General features: G+C 38.0%; 2 protein-coding genes across 3 annotated transcripts in view; one reads left to right on the top strand and one right to left on the bottom strand.

Annotated features, from left to right (window-relative positions):
* UHRF2 (ubiquitin like with PHD and ring finger domains 2) overlaps positions 1-5,796 on the top strand; it is a 78,663-nt gene extending 72,867 nt beyond the window's left edge. Inside the window, exons 11-16 of one of the 2 annotated variants that reach the window (XM_085042218.1) lie at positions 510-672; positions 1,223-1,360; positions 2,124-2,247; positions 2,656-2,816; positions 3,568-3,666; positions 5,195-5,796. In XM_085042218.1, coding sequence (XP_084898344.1) covers positions 510-672; positions 1,223-1,360; positions 2,124-2,247; positions 2,656-2,816; positions 3,568-3,666; positions 5,195-5,341 — 832 coding nt within the window. In that variant the 3' untranslated portion in view covers positions 5,342-5,796. Of the gene's footprint in view, positions 1-509; positions 673-1,222; positions 1,361-2,123; positions 2,248-2,652; positions 2,817-3,567; positions 3,667-5,194 lie in introns of both variants that reach the window. The other variant, XM_085042217.1, reaches the window with a different exon arrangement.
* Positions 5,797-8,324: 2,528 nt separating this feature from the next.
* Positions 8,325-20,353, bottom strand: part of GLDC (glycine decarboxylase) — a 37,950-nt gene continuing 25,921 nt past the window's right edge. Inside the window, exons 16-24 of the mRNA XM_085043451.1 lie at positions 16,463-16,638; positions 15,544-15,693; positions 15,012-15,124; positions 14,234-14,375; positions 12,815-12,926; positions 11,447-11,542; positions 10,076-10,248; positions 9,353-9,433; positions 8,325-8,957 (exon numbers count right to left, since the gene is read on the bottom strand). Of these exons, the coding sequence (XP_084899577.1) occupies positions 8,814-8,957; positions 9,353-9,433; positions 10,076-10,248; positions 11,447-11,542; positions 12,815-12,926; positions 14,234-14,375; positions 15,012-15,124; positions 15,544-15,693; positions 16,463-16,638 (1,187 nt within the window). The 3' untranslated portion in view covers positions 8,325-8,813. The remainder of the gene's footprint in view (positions 8,958-9,352; positions 9,434-10,075; positions 10,249-11,446; positions 11,543-12,814; positions 12,927-14,233; positions 14,376-15,011; positions 15,125-15,543; positions 15,694-16,462; positions 16,639-20,353) is intronic.

Here is a 20,353-nt window from a genome sequence, read left to right as displayed (position 1 = left end):
AAGTATCATGTAAGAGAGGTATGGTACTTAGAGCTTTTTTGAATAGTTATTATGTACTTTTTTCTCCCTGTGTTTTTCATCATATTCATTACTTTTGTGTACACTCTTAAAAAGCCTTAAAGTCCATTGATGGGGGATAACTATAGGGAAAGTTTGCTTTTTGTTATAATTTTAATTTCCTCAATCCTATTTATGAAGGCATTATTTTTAAAAATGAAGAATATTAAGTCTAAAATGATTGGTTTGTTTTATTTAGGAATTTCAGATGACTTTTCATCTGGAACCTGGACAAAAAATATTTTGTGTTCCTATCTTTTTTTCTTACCATGCACTGTAGTGTGGATCTCATTTCTTCTATCAATTCTGCTAAAAAACATGCTGATAAGGTCTATGCCACTTGATAAAAGAAAATTAAGATGAGGGAAACACATATGACTTAATTATGTTAACTCTCAAAACTCTGTTGGGTGAAACAATCTAGCTCATGACGACTTTAAATGTATTTCCAGGGCATTGGCCCTTAACTGTGATGCCCCACTGGATGACAAAAATGGAGCAGAGTCTAAGAATTGGAGAGCTGGTAAACCAGTCAGAGTAGTGCGCAGTTCAAAAGGACGGCGGATCAGCAAATATGCCCCAGAGGAAGGCAATAGATATGATGGCATTTATAAGGTACTCTGATCTCTACAATATAAAATTTCTCTTCAGCTGTTTCTGAAAAGCCTCATATGTGTTAGTCAGCAAGTTCTTCATCATTACTTGAAAGAAACAGTTCTTTTTTCTTTACTATGGCTTTTTAGCTTTAGTTTATTCTGCGAAGTGAACCAAAATGAAATTACTCAGAGCAATGATAATAGAGCATAATCTGTAATAGGCTATATAAGGTTGAATATGTAAGCTGCTTTACATGTGCTTACCAAGTTAAATTCATTCCTAGAAATGAGATTTTCCAGGAATAATGATTTCATTATTTCTTCAGTTCTTCCAACTATATCCTTGCCTTTATTATGTTTAAAGACTGAAACAAAGGGGTGTGCCTTTTAAGAGTGCTGTATTTGTAAGAAATACAAATATTTCACACCTGAGGGAAGAACTGCTGTATATAAAAATAGTAATGTATAAATCAGTCTTCTCATTTCTTCTCTAACAATTAAAGTATGATGGATATGCATGTGTTTGGCTTGTGATAAAATCATGGCAGTAATTTTATCTTGTTCTTTAGGTGGTGAAATATTGGCCAGAAATCGGAAAATGTGGATTTTTAGTTTGGCGCTATCTTCTGAGGAGAGATGATGTTGAGCCTGCACCTTGGACTTCAGAAGGAATGGAGCGGTCAAAGAAGCTGGGTCTAAGTGTACAGGTTGGTATCAGGACTTGGACAGTTGTTTTCATTCTTAGTTCCAGTGAACAAATTCCAGATTAAAAAATCAGGTAAATTAAAGCTCCATTTTTTGTACTTCACTGTGACAGCTTTTAATACTAAAAACCATTATAGATTATTTGCAAATTGAAAGAATCTTGTAATAGTGACCAAGCAGAAGGAGCTGCAAATAAAGCTTTCTGCCCTAGCAGTAAATTACTTTGAATATGTAGATTGGAAAATCAGAATTCGCATCCAGTTTTGTGATTCTTATGCTAGAACAAATTTTTTACAAGTGAGTAGAGTCTGCCTGAGAATCCAAAAAACTGCATTTTTATGTATTTTTCCCTTCATGTGACTCAGAAGTTTGTATTCATAGTGTATTTTAGGCATAGAAATAGGCTTACCCATGAAAATTTTGACATTGCAGAATCCATGAAAGACAGAAAGATGGAAAGAATTAACATCTGTTCTTGGCAAAGCAATGGCATATTTTACAGCATACCATAATCTGCCTGATTTGTATAATTTCTAAGCATATAGTTTAATACAGCTGAGTATGGATTAGATTCTTCAACTTGGCTACACTTTCTTAACGATAGATACTAATTTAAATTATTCTCCATCATATAGGATTCTAAAATTATTTTGTAATTTTTTTTTTACTATGTAGTCAAAATCTTGTAGAAGTTATTCCTTTTGGTATTTGGTTTTTCCTGTACACCAATGATTTTTGTTTTAAATCTGTGCTTTTTAATTTTAGTATCCAGAAGGTTATTTGGAAGCCATGGCTAGTAAGGAGAAGAAAGATAAAGTTAAAAAGCAAACTGTGAAACAGGAGCCAACCAGCCAAAGTAATGGAAACCAGAAAAGGACAATTGACAATGGTATTTCTTTTTACTTTTTAAACATTCATCAGCAAAGTCTGTCATGTTATAATTTCTAAGCCATGAAATCTTTGCAGAAGTGTGAAGTTGTTTGGAATACTAATGTAAATTGATAAGCACATCCTCTTAACTGAGTAGTGGCATAGGGGTCTTAATCCTTTTTACTACTCCTACTGTAGTTTTTTCTCTAAAGCCCTGCAAAAAAATTGATGTCCTTCTGTGCAACTGTGTGGTGCAATCCAAAACAATGATGAGCAGTATGAATTGGAGTGGGAATTTGCTTGCAGTATTTCATGAATGTAATCCATGTTAATCCATGTTTCCTTATAGAAACAGTTCTGTCTTTCCCTTCTATTGGTTCTGACTAACACTGTTGTTGCTGTGTCTGGTGGTCATCATCTTAAGCAGGTATAGAGGAACCTACAAACACACCCAAAGCCATGAGGATGGGAGACGGGGGGAAAGGAGAAGCTTTCCAGCTGACCCAAGAGCAGCAATGGCTGATCAGAGAAGACTGCTTGAACCAGAAGCTGTGGGATGAAGTACTTGCTTCTCTTAAGGAAGGACCAGTACGTTTGTTGCATGTGTAATTTAAACTGTTTTTCTTTTCTTTATATTATTAGAAGAAATTTTGAGTACCTCTTAAAACCTCACTTGCTCATTGAACAAAATATAGACTGTCTAGCATTTCTGTTATTTGTACAACTTATATTTCAGAAAATAAGGCTCACTTGTGCAATTTGCTCTTGATGGATGGGTTAATGCTGCCATAATAGAGATCTTTTCTTGCTCAAAAACCATCTTGAATTTAAAAGTGGATTTTTATTTATTTTCATTTTTGAAGAGAGCATGTTTTCTTTGAAATAATAAAAGTATTTTTATGCTGTGCTGATGTCAGAAATCAGACATGAAAAAAGATCGGTTTAGTCACTACTTTTCCTTTAGGCAGAAAATAGTTTTATGACAGGTTGCCTGGAGACATGTGTCCCATCTCTGGAAGTGTTCAAGGCCAGGCTGGATGGGGTCCTGAGCAACCTGGTCTATTGGAAGATTCCCTGCCCATGGCAGGGGGATTGCAATAGATGTTGCTTAAGATCCCTTCCAACCCAAACCCATTCTCTGATTATATGATTCTTTGATTTGGAAAAGAGCAGGGAAATTACGCCATTAAAGACCTGCTTCCTGATTACCTCTAGAAAGCTGTGCTCAGAGATATGAAGGACTTAAGAACTTCTGGAAGTACATCATCTTTATGTAATAAGTGGCATTTACAAGAACTATAATAGAGTTTGTCTCTTTTATTCCTTTGCCCTACATTAGAATTTTCTGAAGAAACTGGAACAATCCTTTATGTGTGTCTGCTGCCAGGAGTTGGTTTACCAGCCAGTGACAACAGAGTGCCTCCACAACGTCTGTAAAGTAAGAATAAACTGCCTTGCTCTGGGCTGTTTCCTTGGCTCTGAGACACCAATCACCAAAGCCATATATGTTTTAGAAAATAATAACTGCATAACATTCTGAGCAAAAACACGCAACAAGTTCCCATTCAGTGTTTGCTATGTAGCCTTAATTTTGTGTAATAAAGAGTGGAAGTATGTTTCATATAGTTCCTGATAGACATAATGGGTGGGGTTTACCATTTGTCATGCCTTTGTGATCAGTGGAAATGCACTAGGAATTGGTTAGATCAAGGGGTTGATTTTGGCACAATATCAATGATTTAATTTTACATAGTTAAGGAATAAAACCAGATTTTATAGTTTTATAATGCTCTATTAAGAGTTGCCAAAGGGTGCAGGGTAAATACCCTGGAAAATTATAAGGGCTCATTCAGAGAAAGTTCTTTGCACTGTTCATGTTTGCTGGGAGAGCCACAAAAGTCAGCTGTGTATTACTCATGTGTCTTGAAATCTTGGTCAGTTGGGTATAATGGAAGGAGATTGGAATCAAATTTGGACTAGAGTTAATTTTGTAGCACTGGTGTGTACAGAATCATACACCGAATTGTGCATATTTGAATGTTACCTGCCATACCTAGTATTTCTGCCTGAGAACCTAAAAGGACTCAAACTATTGTCATCCTAGTACAGTATTCAATAATGCAAGTTTGCTGTTCAAGATGATACGTATCACTCCAGTAAAAATCAGGGTGTTGATATGCACAGCCTGCACACATGGAACGATTATGTCTCCTTGAAAAATGTGAGAAATCAAGGAGTTAATATTTAGGATTATGGAAATTGGAAAACCATGGAAAAAGAAAGAAGAGAAAGCTGAATGGCAACAAACCTGGAAAGTACAGTATTTGGAGATGTCAGTAAATATTTGTGAATACAATATCACATCCAGTTTAAGTAGTAAGAAATAGTTTGATAGTAAGCTGCTATTGCTGTTTGGGCACAGATCTGCCTTGACAAATCTGTGATACTCAGCAGCCTGCAGTAACACAGTAAGGATGACAGCACAGATGCTATTGTGTTAGAGATTGTATTATTCTACATATATCTGTAAGATTTAACTGAATCTGTTTCATGAGGTAGATGGAAATGTTTAGATAATCAGTATATATGATATATTCACTTTCCTCTTGAAATGAAGGTCTCGAAAACTATAGCAATCTGTGAAGCTATAAGGAAGCTGAAGATTGGCTGTGACTCACAAGAATCACATTTCTACATTAGTAGAAATGAAGGGGAAATCTCAGTAGTGATTGAATTCCTCCCAAGCACAGTGTTTCGTGTCCCAGCACAGAGAAGAGTATCTTTCCTAGCACGTTTTAGTCACCAGCAGACATCAAGCACCAGACGGCTTGGCAAAGACTTCCTTTTTTCTGGTAGTACAGCAGATTGTGCCTGTGGTTTATAGTGATTCCTTAGTTTTTGCTGGTTAAGATGTCGGTCTAAAACAAAGTTCTCACAATTTACTTCTCTGTCTTTGCATGTCCTAGAGTTGTTTGCAGCGCTCCTTCAGAGCTGAAGTGTTCACCTGCCCTGCCTGCCGCTATGACCTGGGGAAGGGATACACCATGGCTCCCAACAAGATCCTGCAGACACTACTGGACCAGTTCTTTCCTGGTTACAGTAAAGGACGATGATGTGCTCCGACCCTTCTGTACTTCTCCCAGTGACTTTATAGAGAGTAAAGGGGAATAAACATGGGAAGTTCAGCAGTGGACCAGCCAGCTTGATGGGACTCATGTTGTCACATTTTGAAGCAGCTAGCCCTCTTTCCCTCATAGCCATTTTTTGGTGTTGTGAGAACTCTAATTCTCAGCTGTCTTTTAACATCAAGGGTAGTTTTGGCCAGTTAACAAATAGTTTTTAACGAAGGAAAAAAAAAAGAAAACTAAAAGCCTCAGCTCTTACTGGCCTAGCTGATGCTTAATTTATGATTTGTTTTTTTGTAACTACCTCAGGACAGAGGAAAGTAAAATGTGTCAAACAATGTTGGGGATGAAAAAAGTTAGTAATGTTTTAGCTACACACTGCCTCCTGAATATTAGTTGTGCCTGGTCCATGTGGTTTGATTTACAAAAAAAAAAAAAAATAATCCAATAACAAAACCCAAACCAAAAGAAAAATCCACAGAAAACCAGGAAAAAGAAACAGATTCAGCACTTAAGCCATTTGGATTAAACAACAAATTCTGTGGTGTGTATAATCCCTTTTTTTGTCTTTTTCTTCTATTATGCTGTATTTTTTTGCAAGAACAGGCTGATTTTTAGTCTATTTTTGTGAGCTTCATTGTGCTTTTCTTGTATCTTATGCAAGTTGACTACTAATGACTAATGAGAACAATATGAATGCATTGTTGCTGCATTAGTGTAAAGTGATCTGTGTTTTTTGCACTTAAAGAGGGTATTCAAGACACTCTAGTTGTGGAAAAAATAGTTCATATTAAAAAAGCCACTTCTGTATTAGTTAAACTGTATGCTTTTAGTAGGTCTTGTATCAGTGGCAATACATCTACACAGCATTAAAGGCAGTGCTAGCTTGGAGAGGGTTCAAATTGCTTCATATTGTGATCTGAAATTTTATATACAATATATCCCCCCCCCAAATATACCTTATTAAATATTTTATGATTCAGAAAATTTGCTAGTTTTGTTTTTACTGTTGTCCACTTAATGAAGTCATAAGATTTTTACAGAATTTATTTTTCAGATTACTAAATGGTTTCATTAGGTGGCCTTCTTGTTTTTCAGGTGTGAGGCTTTATATTCCTTAACTCATTTCTCAATTAAAAGAACACTTAACTTAAAAATAAAAGACCAAAAAAACCAAACAACTCCAAACCAAAATGCAATGGTGACATTGGCTCAGTTCATGCACCAGAGTGGGAGTGAGCCCTGCCTGTCCCCCTGTGCTGTGGGCACAGCTGGGAGCTGAGGGATTCCTGCAGGGTGGTTGGTCAGGTGGGTGAGTCAGATTCCCTCCATCCACACTGAGGTTGCACTGACAGCCTGGAGCCCACAGTGCTAAAGGTTTGTTGGAGATAACAGGTGTGATTTTACCTGTGCAACAGTCATTGCATCTGTGCAGTAAGCCTGTAAGACTCGTGGCTTTCTACCCTTTAGTTGAGGACTGTAAAATATTTTAATGCTTTGTTTTCCATTTGATAGATTTTAGCAATAATATCAGAGGATAAATTCTGTCAATTTGAGCTCGACAGTGGAAAATTATCTGCTTAATACAAAAATATGTAAACCAATTTCTTAATATATTTTTAGTGACATAATCAAGGAACATTAAACTGCTTTTAACAAATATTAAAGTAGCTTGTCAAGACTATGGAGTCAGATTGGCAACACAGACTGTCCTTTCCTCACATTACAAGTCTGCAGTGGTTTTTCATGATCTTTTACATCCTCAGTACTATATCAATAGCTACTGAAAGACACCCTTTTCAGTAGTAGATTCTAGAGTAAAAAATTCTGATTTTCTTCACTCTCTATTGAGGTGATTTAGGATGTAGATGCAACTTTTCACATAAAAACTGGTATCGGGCCTAACTTTCCTATATTGAAAGCCATTACTGTCTCCTATCATCTGCAGTCTCTTTGCACAGAGCCCCCCATTGAAGTCATAACATAGGTAATGAAAAAGTTGCAGTCCCAAAACTTTCACTGTAAAAGACACAAAATTTACAGTAGTTAAAACATTGCTGTGAACACCAGCCTCATTTGTGTCACTTCAGAGAGAGCTCCCAGGCTGAGTGTGCGTGTAGACCTTCAAGAAGACAGTGAGTAGTGGCTGGTTGTAAGGTGCAAAACTGAGTGGTCCTTTCTGTGGTCTCAGTGTTACCCCAGTGCCTGTTGCCTAATTACCCAAGCTGTGCTTCGTGTGGCTCAGTGAGTTGGTCCCCTCATGGGTGCTCACACACATCAAACACAGACAGCTCCTGCACAGACCCAAGCAGCTTCCTTGCAGATGTGCTCATAGCACAGCTCTGACTCTGTCGCTGGTGAGAGGATTGGCTCTGTGTAAGTTTGATAGGGAACAGGGTGGGAAAGGCTCCTGCTCGAGGTCTGAATGCTGGCTACAGAGCAATTTAACATGGCACTGTGTAGCAGGAGGGCTCTGGTCTCAGAGTGCTGTGGGTGCTCTTGGAGTGCCACAGCTTAAGCTGTGAATCAGTTTTTACCCAAGCTGTAGACATACATGACAAACCAAGGCACACTGTGGGCTCTGTATAAAAAGGTGCCAGGATCCAAAATAAGAGACTTGTGAAACCGTGGAAAGAGAACACTTTTTCACCCAAGAATTAAGTAATACTAAGCAGTTCACAGCGGTCTTTTATGCCTTCTCCAGAATAACAGAAGATTAGATGGAACGACTAAGAAAAAATTACATGATCGAGAAAAAGATTGTTTGTTATTGCTTGGTAAAATGGATCATTCTAGCTCATTATGAAAATCAGAGATTTATTTAAATATTAATCTCTGACAGTATTTTCCTTTGTGTAGCAGTTTATTGCTGCTGTGGCAATTGTCACAAATCAGAACTTAAGCTTCATAATTTCATATTGCTCTGTAGGACAAATCCAGCTGAAAAGTTAAATCCAAAACATGACAACACTCAAAATTCTGACCAATTTTATTAGACTACTAACACTGATAGGTACAAAAAACGGTATGAAATATTAACACTAGCAATGCTAGTTAGTGGTAATATGTGAAGTAAATTAAAAAATCTACTTCATTTTTTTACAAAATATAAACAATTACTCCTGCAGTTAATATTTATGAGTACTGTCTTATGTATCTGCATATTTTCTACCTTTTTAACTGTATCTTCCATGCCACTTTGCAAATTGGGTGTTAATTGTTAAAACTTTAGCCCCAAACAGACAAAATGCTGAATCAAGGCAACTTCCAACATCAGTTGCTGTGGAACAATCGCCTTTTGTTTACACCTAACATACTGATTGTATTTACATTTTAACTGAGCAATGATTCAATCAACAAACATGGTGATTATTCAAAATATACACAGTATAAATATCCCCAAGAAATCAGGAAAGGACCATCCTGATGGAGTCAGAAATGCACGCAGCTGGAAGCAGTCTTAGGAAGATGCTCTCTTCTGTTCAGAAAATGGAGATTCATAGGCTTCCATTGGTGGGCAGGTACAAACCAGATGCTGATCCCCATATATGTCATCAATGCGAGCAATTGTGGGCCAAAACTTGCTTTCAGGCTTCACAAAGGGCTAAGAGAGATAAGAAAATGCAACAATCTTAATTTTTCAAGCAAGCAAATCTCTACAAAATTATAATAAGAAATTAGAAGCTTTACGAATTACAAGTACTGTGAAAGTGGATTTTTAAAGTGAAGTCATCCTTCAAATCTATTTGCAGTCCCTGAAAGTTAACAAGCATGTATAATAGAGGTGACAGTCAAAAATGTTTAGATTTTCAAAAAAGAGTAGCCATGTCCTCTCACGTATGCTTGCAAAGAAGCAGTTTTCATGAGATGAAAAAAAACTTGATTATCCTTTGAACAGCTGGCTTACAGATAGGAACAAACAGTGCAGGAGACTGCTGTGCTGTTCAATATAGCATATTTATGTATTACTACACTACAAAGTTCCCATTATGTACTCACCAGTGGGAATGCTGCCACTTCTCTGGAATAGGGACGATCCCACTTGGAGGAAGTAACACAGTTCAGGGTATGTGGTGACATCTACAAGAAACAAATGTTTAGGACATGAAATTACTAAATTCAGTTGAATGCATCAGGGTGAAGCCTCCTTTAAGATCACATTACCACATAGAAATAATTACTGTCTAGACAGTGTCTTGAGAACACATTTAAGGGGGAGGGGGGGAAAGGCAGATTTAAACCAGGAACCAAGTCAGTATTTGGATTGTTTTCAGTTTACCTAAAGATACTACCTAAGGCTTGAATATGGTCTTACGTTTTAACTAAATTTAGAAGTCAGTACTGTGTTAAAAGAGTTGAACAGAACTTGAGCTGACAGCAGTTCTGTGCTGCCATTGATAAAATAATTAATTCAATCTTTATTTTATTGTTAATGTTAAGGTCATTCCACTTCCCATCTTAAACCAGCTAAATAAGCATCTCTCCTTCATTACTTTGAGATGGCCTTGAAATATAGATTAAGCTGCCCTGTCACCAAAGGCCTGAATTCTGACTTGAAATATTCAAAATTCAAATTTCGAAAAAGTTGAAGGTTTCTCAAAAAAGTCTTGTGTTCACTGTTGCACATCGTTACTTTTGAGAGTACTGAAAGACCAGGAAGTGCACTTATACTGTGTCAGGGGTTAAGCTGATGCTGGTAATTTGCCCTACATGTCATCTTACCTTTAGTGGGTTAATTTGGGGGTCCATCCTGCCCTCCTCTATTTCAGCAATTTCCTGCCGAATACTGATCATTGCATCACAAAATCTGTCCAGCTCTGCCTTGTCTTCAGACTCTGTTGGTTCAATCATAAGCGTCCCTGCCACTGGCCAGGACATGGTTGGAGCATGAAAACCTGGTGACAATAGAAGAAATCAGTCACTGACAATACGTTATGAGATAATATATGCGTATCAACCAATTCACAAATTCAGCCCTTTCTATACTATAATCTTTACAGCACTGAACTCATTGGTGGTGTTGGCACTGCACTTTAGAGGTAAGAAAGACTTCTGAAGTATCTTAGTTTTTAACACTGAAGGATAACACTGCAGTATTATTTATAATAGACATACACACCGATTTAATTAAACTGTTTTAAATCCTGCTCTATTTGCTTTGTTACTTTTCAGCCCAAAGTATATGACTTCTTTCTTGGGTTATTTCTGTTACTGCTGCTCACTTCAGAAGTGTTCTGTCACTGCACTTTTCACGGCAGGGTGAATTGCAACATGAGACAGGTATAGATTTCTCCACTGGTAAAACAGGTAAAAGCAAAAGGTGGTCTCTCACAATTCCCTTCCTTCACTACTGCTAATTGCAGTCTTGTGACATTTTTGACAGCAAAGGATGGAACTTTAATATACTTATACATGTAACTCACGTCTGTACCTACTGAAAAGTCTGTTTTAAGTGCTGCACGGTATTTAAGGCTCACTTACAAAGAGCAGAAAGAGTGGGGGTTTTACTTTCACAATTGGGCTTTGGATTATTTCACTGAAGAGGTATTACTGGTTAGGGTTTTAACAGCTTTCATGCATATTCATTAGAAGCACAGTTCCATAGGATCAAGCAGTTCAATGGGTGCTCTTGTCTGGCATCCAAAGAGCATCCACAATCAGATCCTTAAGAGCATGTGTACAAAACTGGATAAACTGTATCAGGATGAAACTGTTCAAATCCTATTATCTTACTTCAACAGTATTTCTTTTTTGCTTCCTTCCTATTTTGTTTTTCTTTGTTGGAATCTTATTAAGCTTTTGGCTCCAACCCACTTGCTCCAAATGGTTGAGAGTCATGTAGTCAGTATTTTTTGGGCGCAGTAAGTGGGGTGCTTTACAAAACTGTGAATTAGCAGCAGAGTCCTAAGTACCTACTACAACTCAATATATACAAATATCTCTCCAAGCCTTAAAGAACATGAGGAAGCCTGAGATGATTGTGACAGGTTGACCATCCATAGCACAGAACTAGAATGTTTGTGTCTCCCATTAGAAGAGCTTTAGAAAATTTCCACTTGCACTGCTATTTTAAAGAATAGACATTTGACTTACCATAATCCTGAAGCCTTTTAGCAAGATCCACAGCTTCAATGTTTGCTGTTTTTTTGAAAGGTCTTGTATCCAAAATGAATTCATGGGCCACATAACCTATAAGTGAAAAAGTGAACACTATGTTTACTTACTAGGAAAACAAAGTGGTTTACCAAGATGTCTGTTCTGATTGGTTTTGTGGAGAGCACAGCAAAAAGACAAACACAAAAATACTCACTTCGGCAAAACCTCAAATCTGAGGAATTACCAGATAAGAGATATACAACTCAGTTTTTGAAGACTGGCCCTTTGAGTCCCACATCATGTTAAGAAGAGGCCTCATTTACAAGATCAGAACTAGGAATGAGTGGTCAAAGCAGCTTCTACAATTTACAAGTTCTCTGAAAAATGACTGGAAATGTCAATGGTTCAACACCATTTGGGTCTTAGGCTATTTTAAAGTAAACAAGATAATCAGTTTTATCTTATGTCAGAACAAAGCTGAAATCTAGTGTTAGAGAGAGACTAAATACAGAAGTTATCTGAATTTATATCCGTGATCCTGGAATACCTTGTTCCATTACATTGTTAAATCCTTCAAAATTTGCATTTTCATTCACTTCTATTCAAGTTCAACCTGCAGGTTTAACCAAGGTGTATGCCATTAAATTTAAAACATATATTTTGAAGATAATATACGTTGTATTCAAATGGTCCTTGACGTTCAGCTTAAACAAGCAGAATAACATTCTCTGATAGTTACTCAACTATCACAGATAATATTTTATCTCTTATTCATTACTTCTGTCCTGTTGCAAGACTGGAGAGCCAAAACAGGGAACCAGACAGTAGGTAAAATATCTTGCATTGCCAAGGGAATTCTATCTCATCTCACAAAAGTGAACAAGGAGTGGAAATGAGGGAAACTTAGTGGGATTTTTTTTTTTCCAAAGAAAATGCGCAAGGGAAAGTACAGGTCCAAAAATTACTTCCAGTTCTTAAATTGTTGCACCATTGGTTATGGAGATTTGGAAGTCTCAACTTGGTTGCTTCTCCTTTTCATTATTCACTGTTCATTATTCTCTACTGTTCATTATTCTGCCATTAGATTCAAGAACAATCTAATGGTTTATTCTACCTTTTGGCATCATTTAATCTAATTACAAACAGGTTTTTATTTTTTTCTACTTCCAAGTATCTCAGTTTCATTGCAATACATCTACAGAAGAAGTGTGTCAGGTTATTTCTCTCCTTGTGACCAACATCAAGAGAAGTTTGAAATGCAGCTGTCACACAGCATTAAAAAAAGAACCATATTGCAAGCCAGCTTCTACACGAGGCAAAAAAAAAGGTCAGCTTGGTACGAGAAAAAAGTTGTGTAATACACACCTTTTGCTCCTCTGAAAAGGACTTTGTAGTGCTTCTCTAGCCTCTTTGCCATGTAGTTTGCATTTAGTATAGCAATCTCAGAAGCATGCTTCAGGCCCTTTGCTCCCATTGTCTGAAAGAGAAATAACATGAAGAAACAGATCTAAAACAGGTCCCAAGCAAGCAAAATGTGCTCCTGCACTGGCAAGCCTGACAGGCAGCAGCACCTCGATGCACCTGGCTAGTTCTAAGGCAGCCACTCTGCTGTTTCACTTTTCCACACAACACTCATGGAGATGCTCTGGATATTGACTGAGGGCATCTTTGGTGTACATAGCTTATGAGAGTGTCTACTGTGTGAGAGGTTTCGTTTGAAGTCCACAAGAGAATGACTTTTCCTCAAACTGAGAAGCTTTGAACTGAATAGCAAAAAGTGAGAACACAATGTCAAAAGGCCCAGGCTGCCTGTCTCCATCCCACAGAAAGAGTGTCCAGAAAACTTTAGATGGGACAGTGTAAATAGATGGTATTTTGTGAAGAAACAGCTCCCCTTAAAAATTTATTACTGTTTAAATATTCTGTAATGGGAACCAGGTTACAGTCCCAAGTGATATCTACACGTAGCTGAAAAGCCACCATGGAAATTGCACCATCTCATATTTGCTCATTGTGAATTCCATGAGAGCTGATTTCCCCAGAAGAGGAAATTTCCATGGTTAGAGTATCAAACTGGCAACAAAGTACTTGGAATGACACTGCCCCTAAGTTCACTGCTCCGCAACTCTGTCACTGGAAGTGTTAAATGTTGCTCAGAGTCCCAGCACACCCTTCTCTCAAACAGAATTTGCATCTACATTCATCTCTCTTGGCTAAATACTTCCACACACGTAACCAAATATTTGCCAGCTTATCTCTAAATTGCAAAGGAGTAACAAATTACATAGATCGTTATCAAGTTGTCTCACATGTAAAGCCAAAAACAAGTTCAGCTTTCAAATTCAGTATTGTAAAGTTGAATGTTACATCCATGTCAAGTATAACAATACTGGATCTAAAAATGCAACTAAAAATATTCTCTGGGGAACAGTAATAACCATGTTTTTTAAACATGAAAACTTCTACGTCAGAGAAAGTGGAAGCTTGACTGCATTTTTCTGCCTAGTGTCCACTTATCTCAGGCCTTATTACAGACAAGAAGTAAAAGAGTAATTTACAGCAGTTATCCTGACATCCTTCCTCATGACAGTACTGTCCTCCTATAAAGCAAGTAGGTTTGATGGATGTAAATAACCTCTGACTGTGCTGTAGTCACATGCTTTCCAGTCTGTGAAAACAACTTATGATGAGTTGCTCTTAAACCAGTTCATGTGGTTCCAGTGGTCACTGGACTTAAAACAAAAACAGGATCTCAGCTGATACTCCTTATAAAAGTCTACACACCTTGATATACACCCAGGAAATTGGCAATATAGCACTGGAACCCCAAGGTGCAGCACTGACAGTACCCAAAGGACATGCATCCTTATCCGGCTGTATTTTGATGACAGGGTGGGTAGGCAAGTAGGGAGCCAAATGTTTCTTCCTAAAACAAAAACATTGATTTTAGAACTTAGATGTGTGATCCTGTGGTACCGTATTTGGACAGTTTCAGCAGTAGTTTCTCTTCACCTTGTGCCCAAACACAGTCCTCCAGGAAGTCTGGTCTGTGTCTTCTTCAAAAGAAAGTTTATTAACACAACTGGTGCCAATGGAGGATGGCACTTAGTTTTCAACCTATCACAAGACATCCATGGAGCTATCCAAATAAAAATTACTTTCTTTAAGCAAGTAAGATTATTTTCCTTTAAGGAAATATGAATGCTCTACAGGATAGATTCACACAGCCTGTGTATCACTTCTGTGTTCTGGATGACATGCAGTATTATCAGCCCTCAAAGTCATCTCTTACTCAGGAAACAGATTGCTGAGTGAGGTCACCATGCATACTAAAAGGCCAACATGGAAGCCAGGGTTTGGGAATACAGGTGAACATCACCATTCATGAGATCAGCACGACTGTTCTGGAGAAGGATAGAAGCTTGCAAACAACATAACACCTCTCCCATCCATGATTCTGTCCTGAACAGCCAACCAAGATTCACTAAGGGATATATATACGTGGGATTTTTTTTGTTTGTTTGGGTTTCTTTTAAGAAAAGGCTAATATAAAGATACCCACACTCCAATTGGTCCCATTCCAGGTCCTCCTCCTCCGTGGGGAATGCAAAAGGTTTTGTGAAGATTTAAGTGAGAGACATCAGAGCCATAATCCCCAGGACGACACAAACCAACCTGTAAAGGGAATACTCTGTTTCAAAACATTCTTCATGTGCCATTTAAGACCCATTAATGCATGCAAGGAGAACAGGTTGAAAAAGATGGTATATGTTTTTTATGTTTTTCTTTATCATGATGCATCATAAGCAAGAACTTAAGCATGTCTGTAAAGAATATCTTTGGTAAAGGTGAGACAGACTAAGCTAATATCAGTGAACAACACATGCATCTTATGACACATTTCAGGGCAGAATCAAATAAAAGAGAATTACTTTCACCATCTAATTTTTGTTACTGTTCTTGTACATCTGACCTCCTCCCCCAAACACAGTGCCATCTTGCAAGGAAGTTGTGTTATGGCCTCAACTGAGTACTGCTGTGCTATTTTTATTCCAAGGACTCCCAGTAGTAATAAACCTGCCTAGATTTTGTACCTGAGCATTCATGTTTGCTCCATCTAAGTAAACTTGGCCTCCATGTTTGTGGATGAGGTCACACACATCTCCAATCTCCTCTTCAAACACACCGTTGGTGGAAGGGTAAGTGATCATGATGGCTGCCAAGTTCTCTTTGTGCTTGTCCACCTGGTGGAAGGGAGATAGAGAGAAAAAAAAGCTCACTGAGGCTCCTAAAGCTTCTCAAGATTTTCACTAAAAAAATACAACTACAGTCATCAAGTGTTTTACAGGTGGGAAGCAAGTCTATCAGCAGATAGTCAAAGTCATTTACAGTCAGCAAAGGATACTGGGTTCCTTCCTTCAGCAAGGAAGTCTGTGGCAAAAGAGAGTTTTCAGAATAAATCAGAATTTTAAATCAGGGAAGAAGGCAGGTATAGAAAGATATAAATATATAGAATATCACTTCTGGGACCTTCAGACAGCCAAATGAAACATCTGGACTTCAAGTTAATGCGAAATAATTACCATCCCCTGCTACTTTCAGCAATAGGGTTCTACAAGTACCATGAAACACCTTTCCCAGCAGAGGTGGACTTGAGCCTTGCTAAAAGAAGGCTGAAGTGCAGTCTCAAATGCTTCACATTCATGAACATGGCTTGTTCATTTCCAGGACTAGCTACTACTAGGACCAAAAGGGTCTGCTATAAAAGTCTATTGTATAAAAAGACTCTTTGAGTGAGTCCTGCACCCAAGATCCTCAAATTAAAAGAAATCTCACAAGTGTCACATGGTTAGTGTTTGAGTGAGGGAAAAAAAAAATTACTTATCCTTTCCAAGCATGTATTCACTATTATTGCTCTATTTTCTCTCACAGAAAAACGTGATTCAGCTGCCAACACTACTGCCTGCACAGAAGTGTTCCTGCCTTGAAAGTCAAAGATAATTAAATACTCACCATTGCTTTTAAATGGGAAATATCAATGCTCCCATTTTTATCCACTTCAATTGGCTGAATTTTCATCCCTGCCATTTGTGCACTTGCTGGATTAGTACCATGAGCAGATTTAGGAATAAGGCACACCTTAGAAGGGAAAGAAAAACAGAGGCTAAAGTATAACTGGTTAAAAAAATCTCAGTGTTTTATGGTCTACATTCAGCTACAATTCATTATCAAAGTTTCAAAAAGGAATCCTGATGGTACCAGCAAATTGCCTCTTTTGCTGAATGATACAACACAATTTTTTAACAAAACCCTTTCAGGTATTGGCATTTAAATACACATTACCAAAGTTTAAATTGCTGCGTAATTATATTTAGGGATGCAATTCCAAAATATTATTTCAGATATTCATATTTAGAATCTTCTTGTCTCAGCCCACCTTCTATTAAAACACAATTTTTTCAAACAATAATCAGTCTCCACATGCTCAATGACTTGAAAGGAAAAACTGTCTAATTCAAAATTTCCACTATAACTTCTTCTGGCTTCCAAAGTATTTTCTTCTGTATTCTATCCAAAGCAAAAATTTAGACCAAAATATTTTGGTTTTTGGCTATAGATAAAACATTCAGAGCTATTTAAATGGTCTATACAGTTAATTTAAAAAGAAAAAAAGAGAAAGAAAAAAAAAGCATTTCTACATAAATATAAATGTAGGCTTTTTTAGTGATAGGAAAATGGAGGTCAAGATATTTGCAGACATTTTCTAGGAATTCTACCCTTTCTAAAGACATATTTCTCTTAAAAAATAAAATCCTTTGCTTCTTTCTGTTCAATGAGGATATTGAAAAGTGTCTGTTATGACCCTCTTGGAAATATTTAACTGAGTTTATTAAGATATTCAAGCTTAGTTCCATTAAATAAGGGCACAGTACTTCATTTCCCTGAGAAACTGTGTGATGGCTCCTGGAGCTCCATCACCCACAGTGATGCTAAGACAAATATGAATTACTTCAAAACACAGGAAGCACAGGGATCCCAGAGCCAGCAAGCACCATGACACATCTGTAGCCATTTTAGCTGCACAGCTGAAATGTAAAGCAACTCTAAATGGCTACCAAGTCCTGCTGGGTACACACATCACTGATCAGGCAGAAAAGCAGAGAGATGTGAGCAGTCAGTTCACATCCATACTTTTTTCCCATGAGAGGGCATCAAATCCAAACAAGGCCAACTGCAAGAACCTTGAACTGCTGGTTTAATTACTTTCTCCAGCCCAGGAGAAAAGGGGAAAAACTTTGTTTGAAAGGTCAACACTTTGTGGGCTGTCTTATTTGCTTTTTCTCCCAAGAGTATTGCGATTTTCCTGTAACGTCTGAAATCTATAAAGTGCAAGTAAATAGCAAGCAGCACCCAGGCTGTCCTCTGCAGTTCACCTCTGGGTATTTTCAGAGCACAGAAGGACCCACAGACAATCAGAGAAGTCCAAGGGTCTTGCACAGAATAAGAGAAACAGCAGACCATATACAGACAATCAGAAGACAACTCTTCAAAGAATGAAATTTTAACACGATTTCACTTCCCACTGGGTAAAACTACTCCCAAAACAAAGCTTATAATTGTAAAGACTGGTTGCCTTCTAATAAGTTTGATGTGATATGGATGCAACAAAGGAACAAAGACAGAAGAAGACAACAGTCACATTCAGTTTTAGGTAGTTTCCTCACACGGAGGCTATAGTTCCCAGGAGGACAGGACAGTGACCATTGCATTTTGAGAAGGCAAATGAGTCCCAAAGCCGAGGATATAATCAGGTTCAAAGGATATGGATGCTATTGCACTAAGGACTTTTTTCCTACTGTTTAAAGCCAACTCTATGACTGTGTGACAGAAGAAGATCTAACTAATCTCTCATTTCCAAGAAGTTTTTAATGTGGTCCCAAAAAACATTCCTAAACTAACTTCCAGTGGGTTAAGTGGGAAGATACATGTGGACAAATATTTCATGAAAACATGGTAAAGAAACAAAAAGATAAATAGTCAGTCTTCACTGTAGGGAAAGGTCATCCTAATAAAATATTATAAATATCTGTGCTGGTTCTCTAGCATTTAAAATTCCTCATAATTTGGTTTATAAAGGAAACATACAGTGAAATGCCATATATCCTGTTAATACAAAATGCACCAGGTCCCTAAAAGAAGTGAATGCATAGCTTGGAAAAGGACCCAAAGTACTGAGCAGCAGCATTCAAAGCAGTGTATGTATATTGGAGCCAGACAGATCTAATGTGTGACATGAGAAAACACAACAATCCACAGCTGTGATCCTTAGCTTTGAACATATGGCTACCAAAAGATCTAGCAGTTTTGGTGGGAAATAAAGCAACTGCCTCAAAAACTAGAAAGGGGATAAAAGAAAAAAGTAAAAGGAAGACAGAAGCTTTGAAGACAACTGAAGTTATAAGATGGCTTTTTTTGAAAGAACAGACAAATAACTGGAATCCAACTAGGAAGACAGAAATGAGGAGGGATAAGGGTATAATAAAAAATCCTGGGATTAACACATGATATGTCAACTGTGAACATGAAAGAACTGTTCACCATCTTTCAAGAGTGAGAAGGTGTGAGATGAAATTGTAAACTATCAAGTGCAAAGAAGAAAAGAAAAAGCATTTGTTACGAAGAAATGATAATGGATGATGAAGCCACAGAATCCAAAATACTGTACACATCAGAGGCTTTCTCATGAGATGTCAGATGATCAGATTTAATTGTAAAAAGTACATAAGCAGTGCCTTTGGATTCCTTTAGGTTGGGAAGCTCTCAAACAACAGACAGATCAGTCAGAGTGTAGTGAGCCTTGGACGCTCAACACCACCAGCTCCAAAAACCTAAAGGCTCCCCAGGTGAAATGTAGACTACATTTCTCACAGCTGTTTACATCCAAATGGGCCCAAGGGCTATTGCACAAGCTATCTCCTCTTTGCCCTCTTCAAAGTCTGTTGCTGCTTAGAGCTCCCATAAAAATAATGCTTCTTTAGGAGCACTCAGTGGAGAGTCACTAACTGTAATCTGGCATACATTTGCGTTGTCCAATAATCCATAGACAAGCACGTGTTCCTTTCTGGGAAAGGGAAAACTGGTGGGATCAGAGTTCTCTCATTGACTGCAGCCCCAGAGGTGTAACAACAATCTTGCTGGTTTTGTCCCAAGAATAAAACTTTGTACTTGGTTTTATGAAAAAACCAAAATGGTCTGGATTATGTTTTGCCTCTCCTTAGATGCTTTCTCTGCTGTGATGTCCTATACAATGTTGTCTATCCATCTATTCATGCATTCACACCCACACCTTCTCTGGTGCAGTTTGTATCAGTCAAAGACTGACAGGTAGGTAGGAATGTGCTTCCAGTCAGTTCCAGATGTACTGGGCACACTGCCACAAACTGTGGCCTACACTCTGCTGCCAAAGGGATAAAGAAAAATGCTGTGACAGTATTGTCTGTGTCATGCTGCTTGGCTGCCTTTGGCTCCCACATGTACTGAGGTTTTAGCTTGTCCCACAAGGCAGAACTCAACTGTGGCATCACTTCCATCAGGCCATGGTAGCCCACTGTTAATTTCCACCTGCTGTCATACTTTTTGCATTGGCCTTACAGGACTATTTAAGGGTTATTCAGCCTTGCTTATCTTTCCTTGGCTCTTCAGTAGATGAATCAACTCTATATGTTAACCGAGATTGGTGGAAATCTGCCACTGAAGCACCATCATGGTAGCATGTAGCACCCCTCTTCATTCCCTTCCCTTCCCTTCCCTTCCCTTCCCTTCCCTTCCCTTCCCTTCCCTTCCCTTCCCTTCCCTTCCCTTCCCTTCCCTTCCCTTCCCTTCCCTTCCCTTCCCTTTCCCTTC

This window comes from Lichenostomus cassidix, chromosome Z, assembly GCF_008360975.1.
Source record: "Lichenostomus cassidix isolate B80296 chromosome Z, HeHo_3.0, whole genome shotgun sequence".
In the NCBI taxonomy this organism is placed as follows: Eukaryota; Metazoa; Chordata; class Aves; order Passeriformes; family Meliphagidae; genus Lichenostomus; species Lichenostomus cassidix.
This window is presented reverse-complemented; position numbering and strand designations above follow the sequence as displayed.